The sequence below is a fragment of the Sander lucioperca genome, chromosome 9 (assembly GCF_008315115.2).
Source record: "Sander lucioperca isolate FBNREF2018 chromosome 9, SLUC_FBN_1.2, whole genome shotgun sequence".
NCBI lineage: Eukaryota > Metazoa > Chordata > Actinopteri > Perciformes > Percidae > Sander > Sander lucioperca.
This window is the reverse complement of record NC_050181.1, coordinates 8,704,120-8,721,213: the sequence shown is the minus strand read 5'-3', so window position 1 is coordinate 8,721,213 and position 17,094 is coordinate 8,704,120. Positions and strand designations below refer to the sequence as shown.

At 40.2% G+C, this 17,094-nt stretch overlaps 1 protein-coding gene and 2 long non-coding RNA genes across 5 annotated transcripts; 2 read left to right on the top strand and 1 right to left on the bottom strand.

Annotated features, from left to right (window-relative positions):
* Window positions 1–829: 829 nt before the first annotated feature.
* On the top strand, window positions 830–7,161 carry gata6 (GATA binding protein 6). Of its 3 annotated transcripts, none has more exons than XM_031294494.2 (7): window positions 830–1,061; window positions 1,822–2,720; window positions 3,210–3,382; window positions 4,166–4,291; window positions 4,406–4,493; window positions 4,601–4,698; window positions 5,166–7,161. In XM_031294494.2, the coding sequence occupies exons 2-7, from the start codon at window positions 1,877–1,879 to the stop codon at window positions 5,319–5,321; spliced, it is 1,485 nt and encodes a 494-aa protein (XP_031150354.1). In that variant the 5' UTR covers window positions 830–1,061; window positions 1,822–1,876; the 3' UTR covers window positions 5,322–7,161. The 3 variants fall into 3 exon arrangements, with proteins under 3 accessions (XP_031150354.1, XP_031150355.1, XP_031150353.1); XM_031294495.2 differs by lacking the exon at window positions 830–1,061 and adding an exon at window positions 1,453–1,699 and having other exon boundaries at window positions 4,658–4,698; XM_031294493.2 differs by lacking the exon at window positions 830–1,061 and adding an exon at window positions 1,460–1,699.
* Window positions 6,883–7,280, bottom strand: LOC118495784. Its single transcript, XR_004898217.1, has 2 exons — window positions 7,147–7,280; window positions 6,883–7,114 (listed from the first exon to the last, which is right to left on the bottom strand). It is a non-coding gene; the product is annotated as an uncharacterized LOC118495784 (long non-coding RNA).
* A 3,253-nt stretch (window positions 7,281–10,533) lies between these two features.
* Window positions 10,534–15,612, top strand: LOC116046252. Its single transcript, XR_004104078.2, has 3 exons — window positions 10,534–10,759; window positions 10,879–10,969; window positions 13,663–15,612. It is a non-coding gene; the product is annotated as an uncharacterized LOC116046252 (long non-coding RNA).
* Window positions 15,613–17,094: the final 1,482 nt, after the last annotated feature.

Sequence of the window (17,094 nt, the reverse complement as noted above, 5' to 3'; positions counted from 1 at the left end):
AATCGTGAATTTAGTCAGCAGTTATTAATCAAAGTCATCTTAAATAACTAAAGTGTAATAATCAGCCAGTGGTGATATTCGGATATCTGACCAAAGTCTATGTAGTAACAGTGTGGAAATACTCCATTACAAAACTGGCCTAAACTGCAGAGGTATTATAATATTATAACATAGGCTATTTTCAAAGCAGACAAACACAGTGAGTTATATAGTATATTACTGGATTATTGTTAATGGTACATTCATGTGGAAGCAGCATTTTACAGTTGTAGTCGGTCAGTTAATTTTGATTAATTTTGTCGGGCAGTTTAATTTTAGAAATGTGTCTATTTTATTTAACGACCATATGTATATGTTTATGTGAAATCATATTCGGGAAAGTAGCTAACTAGCTGTCACATGACAAGTGCAGTACATCCATTTTCTTCCAAACTGTATTGAAGTAGAAGTAAAATAAATTGGAAGCACTCAAGTGAAGTAAAAGTATCCCAAACTTGTACTTGTTCAGTAGTTGAACGTAGGCTATTTAGTCACATTCCACCATTATAATCAGCAAAATGTTTTGAATAAATATCAGTAGACTAATTTAAACCAACTTTATAGCAGCATTACAATATACTGAGAAGTATAATATTTAGGGTTAGACTTTATAGGTCGTTATAGGTATTGATTAGGAATTACATTTGATCAAATTAAAAGTAAAACAGATGAGAAGGGGTGGAGCTCCATCTCTGCCCAAAGCCGAAAACTCTCTAAATCCTGATTGCATTTACAAATTAGTATACGTTTCAGACTTGATCAAGACGCCCCTCTCTCTCTCTCTCTCTCTCTTTCTCTCTGTTTCTCTGTGTGATTGATTGGAGGAGTTTATAGGCTGGCACCCCCATCGTGTTTCCAGCCACTCACGCACATGATTGGTCCGCCTCCAGCAGCCGCAGCCATCAGAAGCGCCTCCTCTCATAAACCTTGTCGGACCGCACTAACGTTTCCCATTACTTCCAGGAGAAGCAGCGGCTCACTATTAGGAACTTTGCTTGCGACCTATGGCACACAACTAGCAGGTATGTGGTGGAAAGCGACTAATGGCTCCTCTATTTCTCTCTAAACCTACTGTATTTTCTCCCCCATGCCACACGGCTGGTTAAAACTTTCGGCGTTGAGCGCAGGAAGACCTACATCATCATTTCGGGGTATTGTTTTATCGCTCCAGCCTGCCTCTCAGCCCTTATCTCTTTTGGGTCTTATCAAACGGTTATCTATTTTGCTGTGAAGACATATTGCGTTTTGTTTCCTATCTGTTGTGTGTGTGTGTGTGTGTGTGTGTGTGTGAGAGAGAGAGAGAGAGAGAGAGAGAGAGAGAGAGAGAGAGAGAGAGAGAGAGAGAGAGATTGTGTGTGTGTATATGTGTGTGTGTGTGTGTGTGTGTGTGTGTGTGTGTGTGTGTGTGTGTGTGAGGACAGAGATTTGACATGGACGGAACAGTGACTCTTTTTAGCGCTTGATGGGAGTATGGCAGTCACTGCGGATTGGGTGTGTTTTATTGGAGTTAGCCTATAGATGACACGAAGTCAGCGAACATGGCGTGAAATCAATAGTCAGATTTATAGTTTGTTAGTTTTTATTGTGGAAATCTAGACTACTCTTTTAAAGATGAAAACGAGCTGTGCATCAGAGGTGGATTTGCATTTCTCCAGAAAATGTTTGTATGAAGATTTTTATAGGGATACATTTTGAACTCAGTTCCTATATTTTTGCACCACATGAGTAACACCTATTTTCTTCTGATTTAATCCTAACGGTCCCAACTCTTTTTTGTTACAGGGTAGACTACTCCCTGACGATTTTTATTAACCCGGTGTATGGAAAGTGCTCCTGGATGGACCTGGGCGAAAACAGCTGGTCCATGGTCAAGCGAGAAGTATCCAGCAGCCCAGGGTCACCGGCTGAACAGACCTACCTGCCCGGTGACAGCCGGAGGGACGGTCCCACCTCGGATGAGCTGAGGACACCTCCGATCGACCTTGACGCACTGGGGCACCGCCGCTCCGACGGCAGATCACTACACTCCTACGTTCACTTCGGACACCATAACAACACGCTGACTGCCGAGGACATCCCGCTGTTTACGGATTTAGACCAGGGCAGCAAACTCGTCCTCTCCAGCGGAGCGCACAAGGCGAGCTTGCTGGTGGACCCGACCGACATGTACCAAACACTGGCCATCGCTGCAGCCCAGAGCCAGACTGGATATGATTCATCCTCTGGTGGTTATATGCACTCCAACCCCAACTCCCCCGTGTATGTCCCCAGCTCCCGGGTGGGCCCAATGATACCCAGCCTCTCATATCTGCAGGCCAGCGGCTCTGCGCAGCCCAGCCACGCAGTCTCCAGCCATTCGGTCTGGTCGCAGCCCGCACCGGAGAGCCCTTCATACAGCACCGGGAGCCCTCACACCTCCAGTCGGTTCCACTACCCTCCGAGCCCACCCATCAATAACGGGACGCCCAGGGACACCGGCTACAGTAACACGCTGAATGTGAGCAGCAGAGACCAGTACGGCCTCTCTCGGCCCCTCAGCGGGACCTACGCGAGTCCATACTCTCCTTACGCACCACAGCTGTCCCAGCTGCCCTCGCCTTGGACCGGGGGACCTTTTGATAATACAATGCTGCACACCTTGCAGAGCAGAGGCGCGCCCTTGATTCGAGGACCAAACGGAGGTATGCAAAGTAAAGGAGGACATAGTGATGGAATAATCTTCATTCTCGCTGTCTGGGATCATTATTACATTCCTTGAATCAAGCATGCAACCTTGTGTCAAAAGTGTCTTTGGGCAAAGCCCTGAAACTGCAGTGCGCTTTTGTAACATAAGCTGATCTCCCTGTGGAGGCCAGAGCTCAAAAGATCAAAAAGAATGAACCTATACAAACAATATTTAATGAAGTACCACAAACATAATATCCCTATAACATTGGACCAGGTTTTGTCTGAAAGGTCACGTGCGTGTGATTCTGCAAGAATAAAACTTGGCCTATGTGCGCATAAAGATATTGAAAGTGTGTCAGATTTATAACATGAAATCCGTGAATCTGATTTAATTTGCTTCACCTTGTAGCCTACACTAATGTCCTTCATGGAAATGACAACCTGTGGGCAGATTTTCTTGTTTTAAAGCTGTGCGTTATGCTGATTTCAGTCTTTGTTTTTAGTTTCAGATATTCTCGACGACATGGGGGAGAGCAGAGAGTGCGTGAACTGCGGTTCCATCTCCACGCCGCTCTGGAGGCGCGACGGCACGGGCCACTTTCTCTGCAACGCCTGCGGCCTTTACAGCAAAATGAATGGGCTGAGCCGGCCATTAATTAAACCACAGAAACGGACGGTAAGCCACTTAACCGCTCAATATCCTGCCTAATCGTTTCAAACAATGGCTGGAGGTTATCGCCGATGATAAGTGTCTGATGCAGTAAAGAGACCTTTATGCATATAGGTCAGATTTAATTTTAAATGTTCTAATAATTGTGGTCTTATTATATAAGTGTGTTATATGTGACTGATCATGTAAAATGGGCAGATATATATTTGTAAAATACATCTCAACACATATATTTGATATTTAAGTTTCTGCCTTTTGTGCAAATTGATGACATTATTACCCAATAATATTCATTTATCAGCCACCAATCATATAAATGACGCTGATGCGGGATTGAAAGATTTGCTCGCGAAGAGGTCTGTTGGTAAATTTCCCATAATTTATTTTAAAGGAATTGAAGGCACTGATTTAATTGGATTAAAACCACACATGTTACATTGTTAACGTAATTAATCAGGCACTTAATCTGTCACCAGTGCTTCTGTTGGGTAATGGGTGACAACAAGGGCAACTCTTTTCCTGGTGCCATTACGCACAGTTTTTCCTAGGAATCTGATGTCACGTATAAAAGCCGTGCGTAAATGGCATGGAGATAATAATATGGCCCGTATTGTTGTTAGGAAACAGGACATGGAAGGTCAATTTGTAATGAAATTAGTGGAGTGTGGCTTTCACTATTAAAACATTTTCTTTAACTGAGAAAAAGGCTGTTTTATTAATATCACATCCTACTCTGAACATTTTGTATTGATTATAATCATTAATTCAGTGTTATATTTTTGTCACCAGTCAACGTCCAGAAGAATCGGCCTGTCCTGCGCTAATTGTCAAACCAGCACGACCACTTTGTGGCGCAGAAACGCGGAGGGAGAGCCAGTGTGTAACGCGTGTGGGCTCTACACAAAATTACACGGGGTGAGTCGAGATTGTATTTCACATTTCTTTCAAACGTAGGCCTAATACCCACTTTAATAAATCAACACAAATTTAAAATAATGAATTGGTCTCCAAAAATCATCAAATCTTCAGGTACCTCGGCCGCTCGCCATGAAGAAAGAGGGAATCCAGACAAGAAAAAGAAAACCGAAGACCTTGAGTAAAACAAAGGGATCCTCTGGTGAGTCACTGATAATTACTGTGCATATTCTTGTGGATAATTATGATCAAAATGTTGCTTTTTTATAATATGATCTCAGAAATATATATTTTATATATATTTTTTAGGAAATAACAACTCTGTCTCTATGACTCCCACATCCACATCTTCATCTAATTCCGAAGATTGCTCGAAAACCAGCTCTCCTTCCGGACAGGTGTCAGGGGTAAGACTCTCTTCTTTTTACTGTATTATGAAATGTCATCTGCTCTACTTCATTTGTGTCATGTGGCACAGAAGTTTGTTTTTAATAAAACCTGATATAATGAATTTGAAAATACCATTCTTACAGTTATTTTTATTGTAAAACTGTCCTTGATGGCTCCTCAGGGTTGAATATTTTGTAATTAACAAATTGAAGCATTTGCCACAGCAGGTGTTTTGCTAAAAAGAACACATGCACACTGACTGATGTTCTGTGCTGCTGACTGCTGCTTACACTAGGCATGTTTCACCATAATAATACAGTGAGATTAGAACCACATTGCACAGGATTTGGTGTTTTTTGGGGGGATCTCAGTCCAAAAGCCAAACATGAATTGCATTCCAAAGTGCTTATTCTACTGTATAGAAGAAATATCTGCTTTGAAAATACAATGAGGCTAATAATGCATATTTGCTTTGGTGTTGTAGGTCAGTTCGTCTGTGCTGTCCAGCTCAGGGGAGGGAACCGGCTCAGCGGTGAAGTACCCGGGACAGGATGGCCTGTACACCAGCGTGGGTCTGTCCCAGCCATCAGATGTAGCTTCAGTGAGGGGTGAACCCTGGTGCCCTATGGCCTTAGCTTGAACATCTAAATCTTTTGGAGGACAGCAATCCCTGGCCCCTCTGTCTGGATGCTAATGTGGAAGTATCAGCGGGGCAATGTTTGTTTCCTTCCTTGCAGCTGATGCAAGAAGAGTCGGGCAGGGTGTGAGGCGACCTTCAGTCACACTGCAAGCTTCAACCGAGCGTGGAATAGCTGGGATTGGTTTCCAAATTGGTGTGGGGGATCTTGTTGCCTTAAAAAAACAAAGGGAATCGCCAGGCCAGATGATCAATCATGTGACCTGTTTTGGATGGTTTCTGGACCTGCCATACATTCATTATCTCTCCCTTCCACCATGGCACAGAACCACATCTTATTTCTTAAAATAAAGTCATCATGTACATAACGGATTTCCTCTCTGAAGAAAATGCTGTTGATTGGATACCACAGCTTCATAAAGCGCTATATTCTTTAAGGACATTTAGATTTATTTTTTTTTCTTTCCTCAACTGGAATCATGCCACAAGTGCCAAGACAACTTTTATCAATCAAAAGAAAAAAATATTTATAAATCTTCCATTGTTGAAAACATGGCTATGATTGTTAATAAAATATCAATATAGAGTAGAAGTTCAACCATTCTGATGTCTGCTTTTGTAATTTTTTTTCCCTTTATAAGTGGTTGTTTGTAGTACAGTAGTGTTGAATGTGCACATGTTTTCCACTGAAAGCTCTTACTGTATTTGACTGAAACTAGTTTGGTTTAAACAGGGTATAAACGACTATGTCATCTAGTTGGTTTGTTTAATTATTTACTAAAACGTGCAAATAATCAATTCTTTCAGACTAATTTTTGATACTGAAATGTTGTCAGCTGTTGGCTAACATTAAGGTACTATTCTCAAAGCAGACCTACAAAAACCCTTTTAAATGTAACGCAGTTGGATGGCTTGTATGATCAAAGCACACTCAGAATAGCTGTGGGCCTACAGACCTTTATGTTACAAGACATACACTGCAAAAGAAGACTGTTGGCTGCACTACCTGACTCACTATAAACTGTGAACCTTTCACAATGCAAGCATGTACTATTGCATCATTTTATACCAAAATTAGACCAAAGTGGAGAGTGAGGTCACCTCTGAACAAATTCATGTTACTCTGATGTCTTTGATTAATTGGTGTGAGGATTAAAGGGAGTGTAATGGCCCAGTAGTAACATAATGAGGTGTTGAAGTGGACAATTGAAAGAGGAAATAAAAACACAGCTGCATAGGTGGCATGCAAAATCAAAATTCAAGAGGTGATATTGGATTTTTCCACACCGTTTGTCTCCGTGTCCTCCAGCAGTGGTGTGGGTGGAGTCTCAAAAAGCCACTTCAGGCCACAACACAATCATGGGGTGATTTAAACCTAAAGGCAATCTGATGAGTTACATGTGAAACTTGGTGTAAAGAGGGTTTTTTGTTATCTTATTTTTTCTGTTTTTTTCTCTTACAACTTGCTCCATCCAAAAAGGCCTTGTCATTCATTCTTCTGGACTTATTTATTTTTTTGAAATATCATGTTTATTTTAGCATAATTTTTTTGCTGTTGTTTTTTTTTTATATAACAAATTTATTTTATTTAAATTTCAGTCCAATAAATTGTTATGGTGATGCAAATGAATCAGTTACCCTGTGTTTTAAAGAAAATAATCAGTATTTCTGAAGTTGTGGAAAGAGCCGTGTTCTTGCATAATATTAATATTACTCAGGCATACTTTTGTGTGAGGCAATCATAGCCATGCTTTAGCTCCCCATTTCTCTGGCGGAACAAAAACTTGCTTTATTTTCTCAGATGTTTTCATGATTGGGAGGGAAGCACACAAAGGGGTTGAGGGGGGAATCGAGACCAGCTAATGCAATGCAAGGATTTCCTGGGGGAAAAGAACCAATTGAAAATTGCATCTCAAATCGAAAATTATTCTTGCAGATTTTGATTTCCAGCTTTTTTCGGGTGGTTTGCTTCCACATTCTGTTTATGTTTCATTAAAGCAAGCCTTTATTCTTCCTGACAGTTCTTTTTACTTAAGAGTTTTTCTTTTCTATACCGGCCCCTGAAGGCTTAAAGCACAATCCACTTTCCTGTGTCCTCTTGAACCAGCAGCTCAAAGTACCTGTCACAATGTTTACTGTACTTAAGCGAATATGGCCTGTGAGTAATACCACATGAAAAGATTTTAGAGATGGTTAAGATTTATGTCTGGGCTTAGCGTTATCTGTCAGCTCTTTGACATATTGATTAAGCTGAATTTATTGAGTGTGGAGGAATGTGCTACATAACACAACAGCCACATCCACAGTTTGGAGATGAACATTGTAATTGTACTTCTTTTTCTTTCTTTTGCAAAAGATCAAACCTTTTGACATTTTATTAGAATGATACAGCCACAGCCATTTGTTTTAGCCAAAGATCATCTATCATAAAGTTTTGTTTTTTTCAGTGTTAGTGTTACTTGTGTCAAGTTTAGATGTAAACGGCAAATGGAAACGTTTGCCCTGTATTCATTGGCTGCTGGGTGTTATATAAAACACAATTTATACACGAGACCACCAGGCATTAAGTCCTTGAGCTTCAGCGCTAATAAATTACTAAACCACCTTCAGCTATGTAAATGCAAACTAGTGTTGAACTCAAAACACGAGCAAATATTTATAGGTTTCTGAATTTATGAGGTGGTCCTACCTTGGCACTGTCTGACTGGTATCCATGGTGCTGCAAGGGAGGAAATATAAACACAACAGCGCAGAAATCCTCCCTGCGCTCTCATGTGGATGGATGTTCGTAGAGATGAGGGTCACATCAACCTACACATTCACACAGAGTGATGCAAACAGAAAGCTCGTAGTTATTATCTGCAAAGGGATGGAAAGTAATTGTGAATGATGTTTGTCACAGAGTTGCAGCTTTTGGGACAGAGTGGGAATATAAGTATAAGTGATAATTGATCAAAAAGCTGGAAAGAGGGGAAAAGAGAAGGGTATGGCTGTGATAGACGTAGACAGACAAAGAGGGAGAATGCAGAGATCTTGATGGCTGCACAGGGTTGAAAGTCCTCCCAAAGTAAACAGCACATGCTAACTAGCAGCAGCAGACTACAGGCCCCAGGGCTGTTATGCCATGAGGCAGCAGCACAGCATGGCCCAGTGGCTCCCTCAGGAGATGCCCGTTGATCTTTCCATGTTGCCTTTCAAAGGAGAGCACTGCTGGCCTTGCCTCCGGAAGAGATGGGATCTCTGACTCAGCCCTTTTGGGTTTCCTCGACAGACACGGGGGCACATTCTGGGAGAAACAGCACTTAAAAACACGATAGCCGTCCTGCTAGTCGAGTCTTTTCAGATTTGGAGTACCATCAAAAGATCTCTAATAGAAAGAGGGTTTGTGTATATACAGTAAATCCTTTATTGTTCTGGATTATTATTTTGTGATTCATTCATCTTGTTAGATTCATAGAAAGCCAAACTGTGCTTTCAAAGCTGTGTCCACACAGCATTTTGCATCTCAGTTAGCATCATATCAACGCCTATAGGAAAGAATTAAAGGCACTTCCTCCACCCCTGTAAATATATCTCACAGCCTCACTCACAGGAAGTTTGTTACACACAATGGGATGGTTCAGTGCAAGTAATGATGAGAAACCCAAATTCTCTCTTTCTAATAATACGTAAATCAGCAGTTACTGTAAATAATAAATGACAGTGAAATGTTTGGCTCCACACAGTGTGGAGATTACATCACTATGTATAGTCAGTGTTACTTATTACAGAAACAGTGGGAGTGTGTTCAGGGAAGGTTGGGTGTTGGAATGAATGACACTAGTGTACTACGTGTGTGTGTGTGTGTGTGTGTGTGTGTGTGTTGTGTGTTGATAACTGCTGTTATAATTGTTAAAATATTCAGAAACCTCAACACTGACACAGAGTACCAATACCTTTTTGTCCCAAATTTAAAATCTTTACACGTCACTGCGTACAACTCACTGGAATGATTTTCATGTAAGCCACCATGACTGAATAACATACCTTATAGTGGAAACAATTAATTTTATAATGACATTGACAAAGAAGCTGTTTTTAACCTGGAGTCATCACATGATGGTCGATACCTAAACCACTTACTGTAATAAGGTCAGTATTGGCACCAATAATAATCAGGGATGTTGGATTTTTATGATTTTGGCATCAATGGGAGGTAGAACTTAGATTTTTCATGTATTTGTATTTGCTGAATTAGCTATACACAGATATTGCTTTATAAACATAGTTTGTCAATTGATTTTCCAGAAAATGTACTATAGCATGACATATGACATTTTGCCATACCCAATTACATATTACAATTACAGAGTATTTAGTTGCCTTCTTTAATGTGAAGCTACATAAAGAAACAATACAGGCTTAAAAAAAACATGGGGCCCTATAATTGTGTGGTTGTCTATGTTTTTTTACATGCCAAAGACCTCACTACACCCTCAGAATAACAATCCCACAATGATGATAAAGTGAGGAGGTGGTTGAGTGTTTGAAAAGTGATAAACTCCAATTTCTTCCCTTGATGTAGAATCAAGGTCCACAATTTAACTGAAGCCATCGATGCAAGGGAGATACATTTACATTTGCTCTTTAGTTTATAGAAACTCAGTGGCCCATATCCTTCATCCCTTATCAAACAATTAGGACTATGCTGCTGAGAAATAACACATTGGGGGGAAATATAACAGAATACTTTAGCATCTGATACTGCACGCACAGTAAATAAAGCTCTACTCTGATATGCAAACATTCAAGACAAATAAAACGATGTTGCATGCCTGGTCAGTGAAAAACCACGTTTTGTGTTTGTTCAATATGTTGTTCCTCCTAAATAAGGTGCAGATTGCTGGGAACTTTCTGCTATGAATAGTGTGCCAAACTGGCACTCACAAAACACACACACGTTAGTCATTGTAAAGGAGAGTAGGGAACACTTTGTTTTAGAATATGGGCAGTGCAGGCCCGCATGGGCCGGTCCGGTGGTTTGGTCGCGAGGGCCGGTGTGCAGTCATGGCACTGGTTTGAAATCATAGTTGAATATCATGGATGCTGTCCCTAGGCTCCCTGCATTTGCAGCCCACTCTTTTTAAATGTATTTATCTTGCAGCCCAGCGTTCTCTGCATTCATGCAGCCTGGTTAATGATGACGTATTTACGGCACCTTGCTAAATAACAAAAACAAACCGTCCCCTCTTGCACTTCTGTCAGCGGTGCTTGTTGGAGGATGCGACTGTGGGTAAAAAGAGGCTATAAAACCGGATAATAGAAAGCGCAAAAATGGCGCTGAAAAGGCGACAATTAAAAAAGGAAATCTCTAGAAAGTGACGTGGCTAGATGCGCTAAACTGAGCAACTTTTTCATTAAAACCAGCCAGAGTGAAACGCCAAATGAAGACGATGAGACCGGTAAGCTAACGTTAAGCTAGTTAGGAGCAGTGCTAGATGCTAGCAGTTGTACAAAACATAACACAACGTGGCCTACAAACCAGCGTTCATGTTTTTGAATCAAACTTTTTCTTCCTCAGCAGCAGCTAATTGTCCAGTTGGCTGGTAATAGTGAAAATGAAGAGCCAGTACCAAGCACCGGCCATGAGCTCAGGACTCCAGAGTGGGCAGGTAGGATTGCTCATTCATTGAGTGAATATAGAAGAACAAGAATTATGAAGAGTATGGTGTAGACCTGCTTTATACAGTAAAATGCCCTGAGATAATCAATGATGCCAGATGATTCGGTACTACATTAATGAAACTGAGTTGACTTTATCAGAAAGCTTTGTAAAAAGCTGCTGTCAGTGTGGAAGGCACATCTAAGCTGTTGGACCACAGTGTGTGAACAAGCAAACGTGATCAGATTAGTTACAATAGTGATCCATTATGCCTTTTGTCACTGAAATATGGATAGTAAATATACACCCACGACTAAAGGGGAATAGAATGTTATATTAAATATTATTCAAAGTGCAATACATTTGATTTTATTCTTTATTTCTTTTTATTATTATTTTTTATATTTATTCTTTTATTTAATTTCAAGGTTTGGATATTTGTGAACACTTAGGCTATTTGCTAAGAAAATATATTCTGATATTGTTTGTTGTAAAGAATAATATTGTTAACTGTTATAATAAATCTACATTGTCTACATATCTTACTATATTTGCACTGAAATGGAAATTTTTACAAAAATACACTGAATTACAAGGCTGTAGAGAACAGTGTGCTATTGCAGACTTATATACTAAGGTTTTAATTACATTGTTTTAATATAGTCAGTCGTGAAGTGAAGTGGGCCAGTCTAAGGCATGAAACTCCAGGGCTGAAAATGAGTCCCACTCCGGCCCTGGGGCAGTGTGTACACATTATATCACAATATATCCTTGACAACATTTTTTTTTAAAGGAGTAGATAGTATAGAATACAGAGTTTTCTAACACATTCTACTTCTAGAAGACAATCAACATTGCATTTGTTGTATTTTTGTGCAACAGTTGTGCTTTGAGCTAGGTGCTATGTCAGCATGCTATCACACTCACATTGACAATGCAGGTGTTTAGCAGTTAATGTGTACCATGTTCTCCATCTTAGTTTAGCGTTTTACCATGCTAATATTTGGTAATTAGCACTTAACACATAGTACAGCTATAGGCCATTGGAACATTTTAAATACTGACATAATCATTGCGCTCAAGGACAAGTCAGAAGATCACCAATGTCATTACAATTCAGTCTGAGAAGGACATGAATGTACATTTTATGATAATCCATTAAATTAAATAGCTGTGGAGATATTTCACTAAAAACACAAATTACACAAATCTCATTGTGACAAGAGGAAAAGTCAGGGGATCACCAAAGTGAAAGTCAGTGGAATTCATCCTCTGGGGGACCCTGAGTGTCTGCACAAAACTTCATTTCAATCCATCCAGATATGCTGCGTTGCTGCTGAGTTCATGAGCTGGTGATAGAGTTGCAAAGAGGGACCTAAAAAAATACTACGCTATTATTATTACTGTTATGACAAAAATGAACCAACGTACCGTAGGTGGCAGCGGTATGCGGGCTGAAACCATAGACTGTGTAAAATAGGCTGAAACACAATTTGTTATGGGAAGTTGAAAATAGAAAATAATCCCTAAAAATAATAATAAAAAATAATATTTAACATTACACCAAAAAGGGGCTGATATTGTGGTCATGAAGCCATGTTGCTACTTCTCCTCTGTTCCCCTTACTCTTCAGTAAACTCCCTCTCAATGATAGAAAGGTTTCCCTCATGCTTCTGAAATAAAGTAAAGTATATTATGTATGTGACAAGGCTGGCACAATTTGACTGGATCAAATCAATATTAATAAATTGCAATGGCAGTTTTTCCAGGTAAGAGCTCTGTGACTGTCTAAGGGAAATGTTATTTAATTACCAAGCCCTCTGGCGAATAGAAGTCTGTGCTTTGAAACTAATCCACTAAATCATGTAACCCGTGTAAGTATTTTCTAGTGCCACGATCCAAGGAGTACGCTGAGATTCTTGGGAGTTCAATGCAAGGTTACAGCTATCTCTCTTCTCCTACTAGCCCAACAGTCAGCCTTGTGTCCAGGGCGTTTTGAATTAAGTTCAGCGCTCTTGTGTATGGGAACCCAAGCTCGACGCCAAATGCAATACTTCCCTGAGTATTTCTGTCAGAAGCCCAGCCTTTGAAAACAAAACACAGTGAAATCACAGCAGGCCTGTTTTAATCAATTAAACATATGTCAACAAGCAATATGCTAATCATTATGTCATGGCATGGTGATGTATGAGCAGAAGTCAATCATGATTGTGAGAAAACTAACAGACAAAACCTAAGTTTGGTTTTTAGATAGATGAAAAAATATGCCGTGTTGATTAAATGTTGTGAAAATAGGTTTTGTGTTAGCTTGCCATTACCAGTATCTGTATTGTTCAGGTCTGGTGTAAAAAAGAGCAAACAATGAAGGGAGTCCGAGACGGGGGATTTTTTCCATGCTCCATGATGTACGCTATATGTTTATGTTTGTGTGCCTGTGTTTGCCTTGGATGTAGAGCTGGGGGAAACAGTGCCTTCCTGACTGGTATCAGTCATTTAGCTCAAAGTCTGCAGGCTTCTGGAGTATCTGCATGGAGTCATAGCTTTAGTCATTTGGGTCAACCGAGGGTTATGAAGTTTGGTGGGATTTTACCAGCCCCTCCTACCCAGAATGCAACGCAGCGTCTCAGACTTTAGAACGAGGTATGCTTGTGTAAACACTATTTGGCTCACTGAAGACTTGAAATGTAATACATTTTCATCTAGGGCTCAAGATAGCAGCATAGCCACACAGTGATGACCGGGGATGAATTGCAGGATGCAGCAGCCTGACAGAAGAGCCCAGTTACCCTCCTCTCCTGCCTGCTGATTGGGCGTCTCTCCTCTGAGACCTCTTACGAACGCTCCTGATAACCAAATGAGCATCTAAAGTAAATAACTGACACACGGCAGGCTCCCAAACAGAACATACAGCTGCTCATTAAAATCTCCCCAGCCGTCGCCATACATTTGATACAGCTTGTAGCGAGAGTCTCCCCACTGGTTACAGGTTACATTTGTGCACACTCACGGTTTTCCTGTGCAATGAGGGATGATTAGCAACATTACAGGCACGCACACTTTTTACCACCTTATTAGTTTAACCTCCTACAAGCTTGTTTTCACCCTGTATGATCGTCTGACTGCTCATTCCAAGACGTCAGCAAATACCTTTAACTGATGGCCGGATCGACAAAAATATAATCCAAGTTGTAGTTTTCCTTTCAAAAACATCCCCTGTGGCATAGACTGTATTAAGTCTTATGTGAACCCATTGACTGAGCACAACAACAGAGCTGCTTCCTCATGCTCCCCTGACCAGGCAGACCCTTTGGCTGAGGCGACCAATTAATTATAGACGTGACTTTAAAACTTCCTGTTTTTCCCTCCTTAATTAAGCCAATCTGCCCTGCTGCTCTAAAGAGAGGAAATACCTCAAAATAGTTCCCAATTTCAGCACATTCAATTATTTTGTGCCCAGTAGCAGATTGCATCGGCCGTGTTAATGTACAGACCAACGATGTTTGATCACAGGGAAATTATGTCTGTCATTTCTTCCTGCTTCGCCCCCGATTAATGTGGGAATTGTGAGGCGAGTTGGTGCCCAACGTGGGCACAGCCTGCGCACGGATTACTAACTACGTGCCCTCAGTCAGGCCCATCCAACATCAATCTCTGCCTGAGATGTTTATTATTACACTCATGCAGTCACTTATTCTGAGGAGAGAGAGAAAAAAAATCCCTGATTTATGCCTCCACTGTTACCCTTTCCTGTCCTCATTTATGAAAACAAAATTCCAGTGAATTCCTGCAGTATTAACACTAAGCAGTTACGAGGTCAAGCTTTCACTTACACTGCACAATTCAACTGGCCGGCCACAGTCCACTCACAGATATTGTGTTGTTTGCTGCAGCTTCACTGTGGCTGTGTTATGCCACGTAAGCCGAGTAAAGGAGTCTGAACACAAACTTACAAACTGACCTTGACATCAAACACACTTCATATCTCTCTCCGCCTTGTTTTTTACAGTTACACTAAATCTACAGCCAGTGTTCAAGAGCACCAAGGCAACTTGAGTGTTATCATAAATGCACCACACTTGTTCAACACCTGCCAGTGTTTCTCAGTGGTGCCCTTTTCAACTTTGAACTGAAACTCACCTCCAAGCCTCACCCTCTGTGTTTTTCACTGGGAAACAGGAAAAAGGAGGAGAAAGTGAAGACCTACGTGGAATGAAAAACCAGGACTGGAACATTTTAAAAGGGTACTTATTGTGAAGTTCCTTTATTATTTTATTAGTCATATCAGGTGAATTCCATCTATTGTTCTCTGCTGTGGTATCTGTGTGTCAGATCAGTGAGGTTGTAGGTGAGTATTGTATATTTTATGATACCCCCGTTTTACCTCATTAATGCATATTCTTAATATGCACAGTATATTAGTATTTCAGTATTTTATTTTATCTGTATTTATTTTGGGTAAAGGCTTCTCTGCGACACCTTCTCAATTATGATTTTGAAATAGAGGCACTGAACTAAATAAAGGGCTGGTGACAGAGAAGGTGAATTTTATTTTAAAGCTTTTCGCTTTTTATGATGTACTCCTTATAATTTTAAATGAAAATCTGTGAAATTCAACACCAAAATGAAAGTTGATAAAATGTTCATAATTGCCAATATCTGCTATCTGTGTCATTTTGTGAAACTGGGACCTTATATGATACTTTATTGTCCAATAAAGACAGTTTACAGCGCTACATGTGTATTTTTTTAGTGTTTATAATATAAAAATGTATTGAATGTAGCATCCTCTTCCACATTACTACTCATAAAGTATTTGCAAAATCCAAACATCTTAAACATAAAAAAGAAATGCTTTCAGCCCTCTACAATGATGGTGGTGTTGCATGTTACATGCTAACCTTTTAGGCATAGTGATTAAAACTATCAGATCCGGGTTACAGAAACAAACCCCAAACCTAAACCTGAACTCTGTTGACTAACCCCAAGATGGCAAACCCAGAGTATTCACTAAAGCTGCTTTTTGGAGTAAGACCCAGTGGTGTGGTTTTGTTTTTGTTTGTTTGTTTTTGTATTACTGCCTTTTGATTATTTCAGCGAACTCCGAGGTGGCAATTAAGATAAGATAGATTTTTATTGTCCCGAAGTTTGTTTATTGACAAACAGTATCAGCTGTTTAAATAATTCAACACAACATAGTGTATACATACATACATACATGCATACTAGTGCTGTCAAACGATTAAAATATTTAATTGCGATTAATCGCATTAATCTCATAGTTAACTCACAATTAATCGCACATTTTTATCTATTCTCACTGTTCTAAACGTCCCTAGATTTATTTTTGTCCCATTATTTTTTCTGATTTTAATGCTCTTATCGACATGGAAAAGTGGATCGGCTTGCTTTGTGCTTTTGTCGCCTGGTTTTGACGAGGGGGCGGAGAATTCGCATCAGCTGTGTGCTTGGCCATCAAGTGGTATTTCAGACTGAACGTGCTGCGATGATAGCTCAGTTCACAACGACAAAACACACAGATCACTTTGGTCTTGTCAATGGAACCATTTGGCAACTTTTTAAAAGTAAACTTTCTATTCAGAATCTTGTTGGCATCCATTTCGGCATCTCACACTCACCATCCACTCAAAACGTAACGTTAGCCTACTACTCTTTGGCCGGCTCGCAAGCCCAAACAAGTGTGTGCGGCGTGCCTGTTGTTTTGTTTCCGGTCTAGCTAGAACCAGTGTGGTGTTGTAGTTTTTCTAACGTTACTAGTTGTTGCAACAGCATGTGAAAAAAACGACAAAGTTTGCTATGCCAAAAAGAACGTTAATCTTGCGATAAAAAAATTGACGCCGTTAAAATGGGTTTGCGTTAACGCCGTTAATAACGCGTTTAACTGACCGCACTAATACATACATATACATACTGTACATAAAGTACACAGACACAGACTGTTGCATTACTCTGCATTGACATGCTCATGTTGCATGCAGAGACTGCCACTAGCCAACCAAATTGCACACTGCCCACATACAACACATCATAATAGTCGTCATGATATGTGCAGTAAGGGTAAGCCGCCTTATCAACACAAAATCCTGGGAAAAGTAAAGTAAAATAAAAATAAAAAAA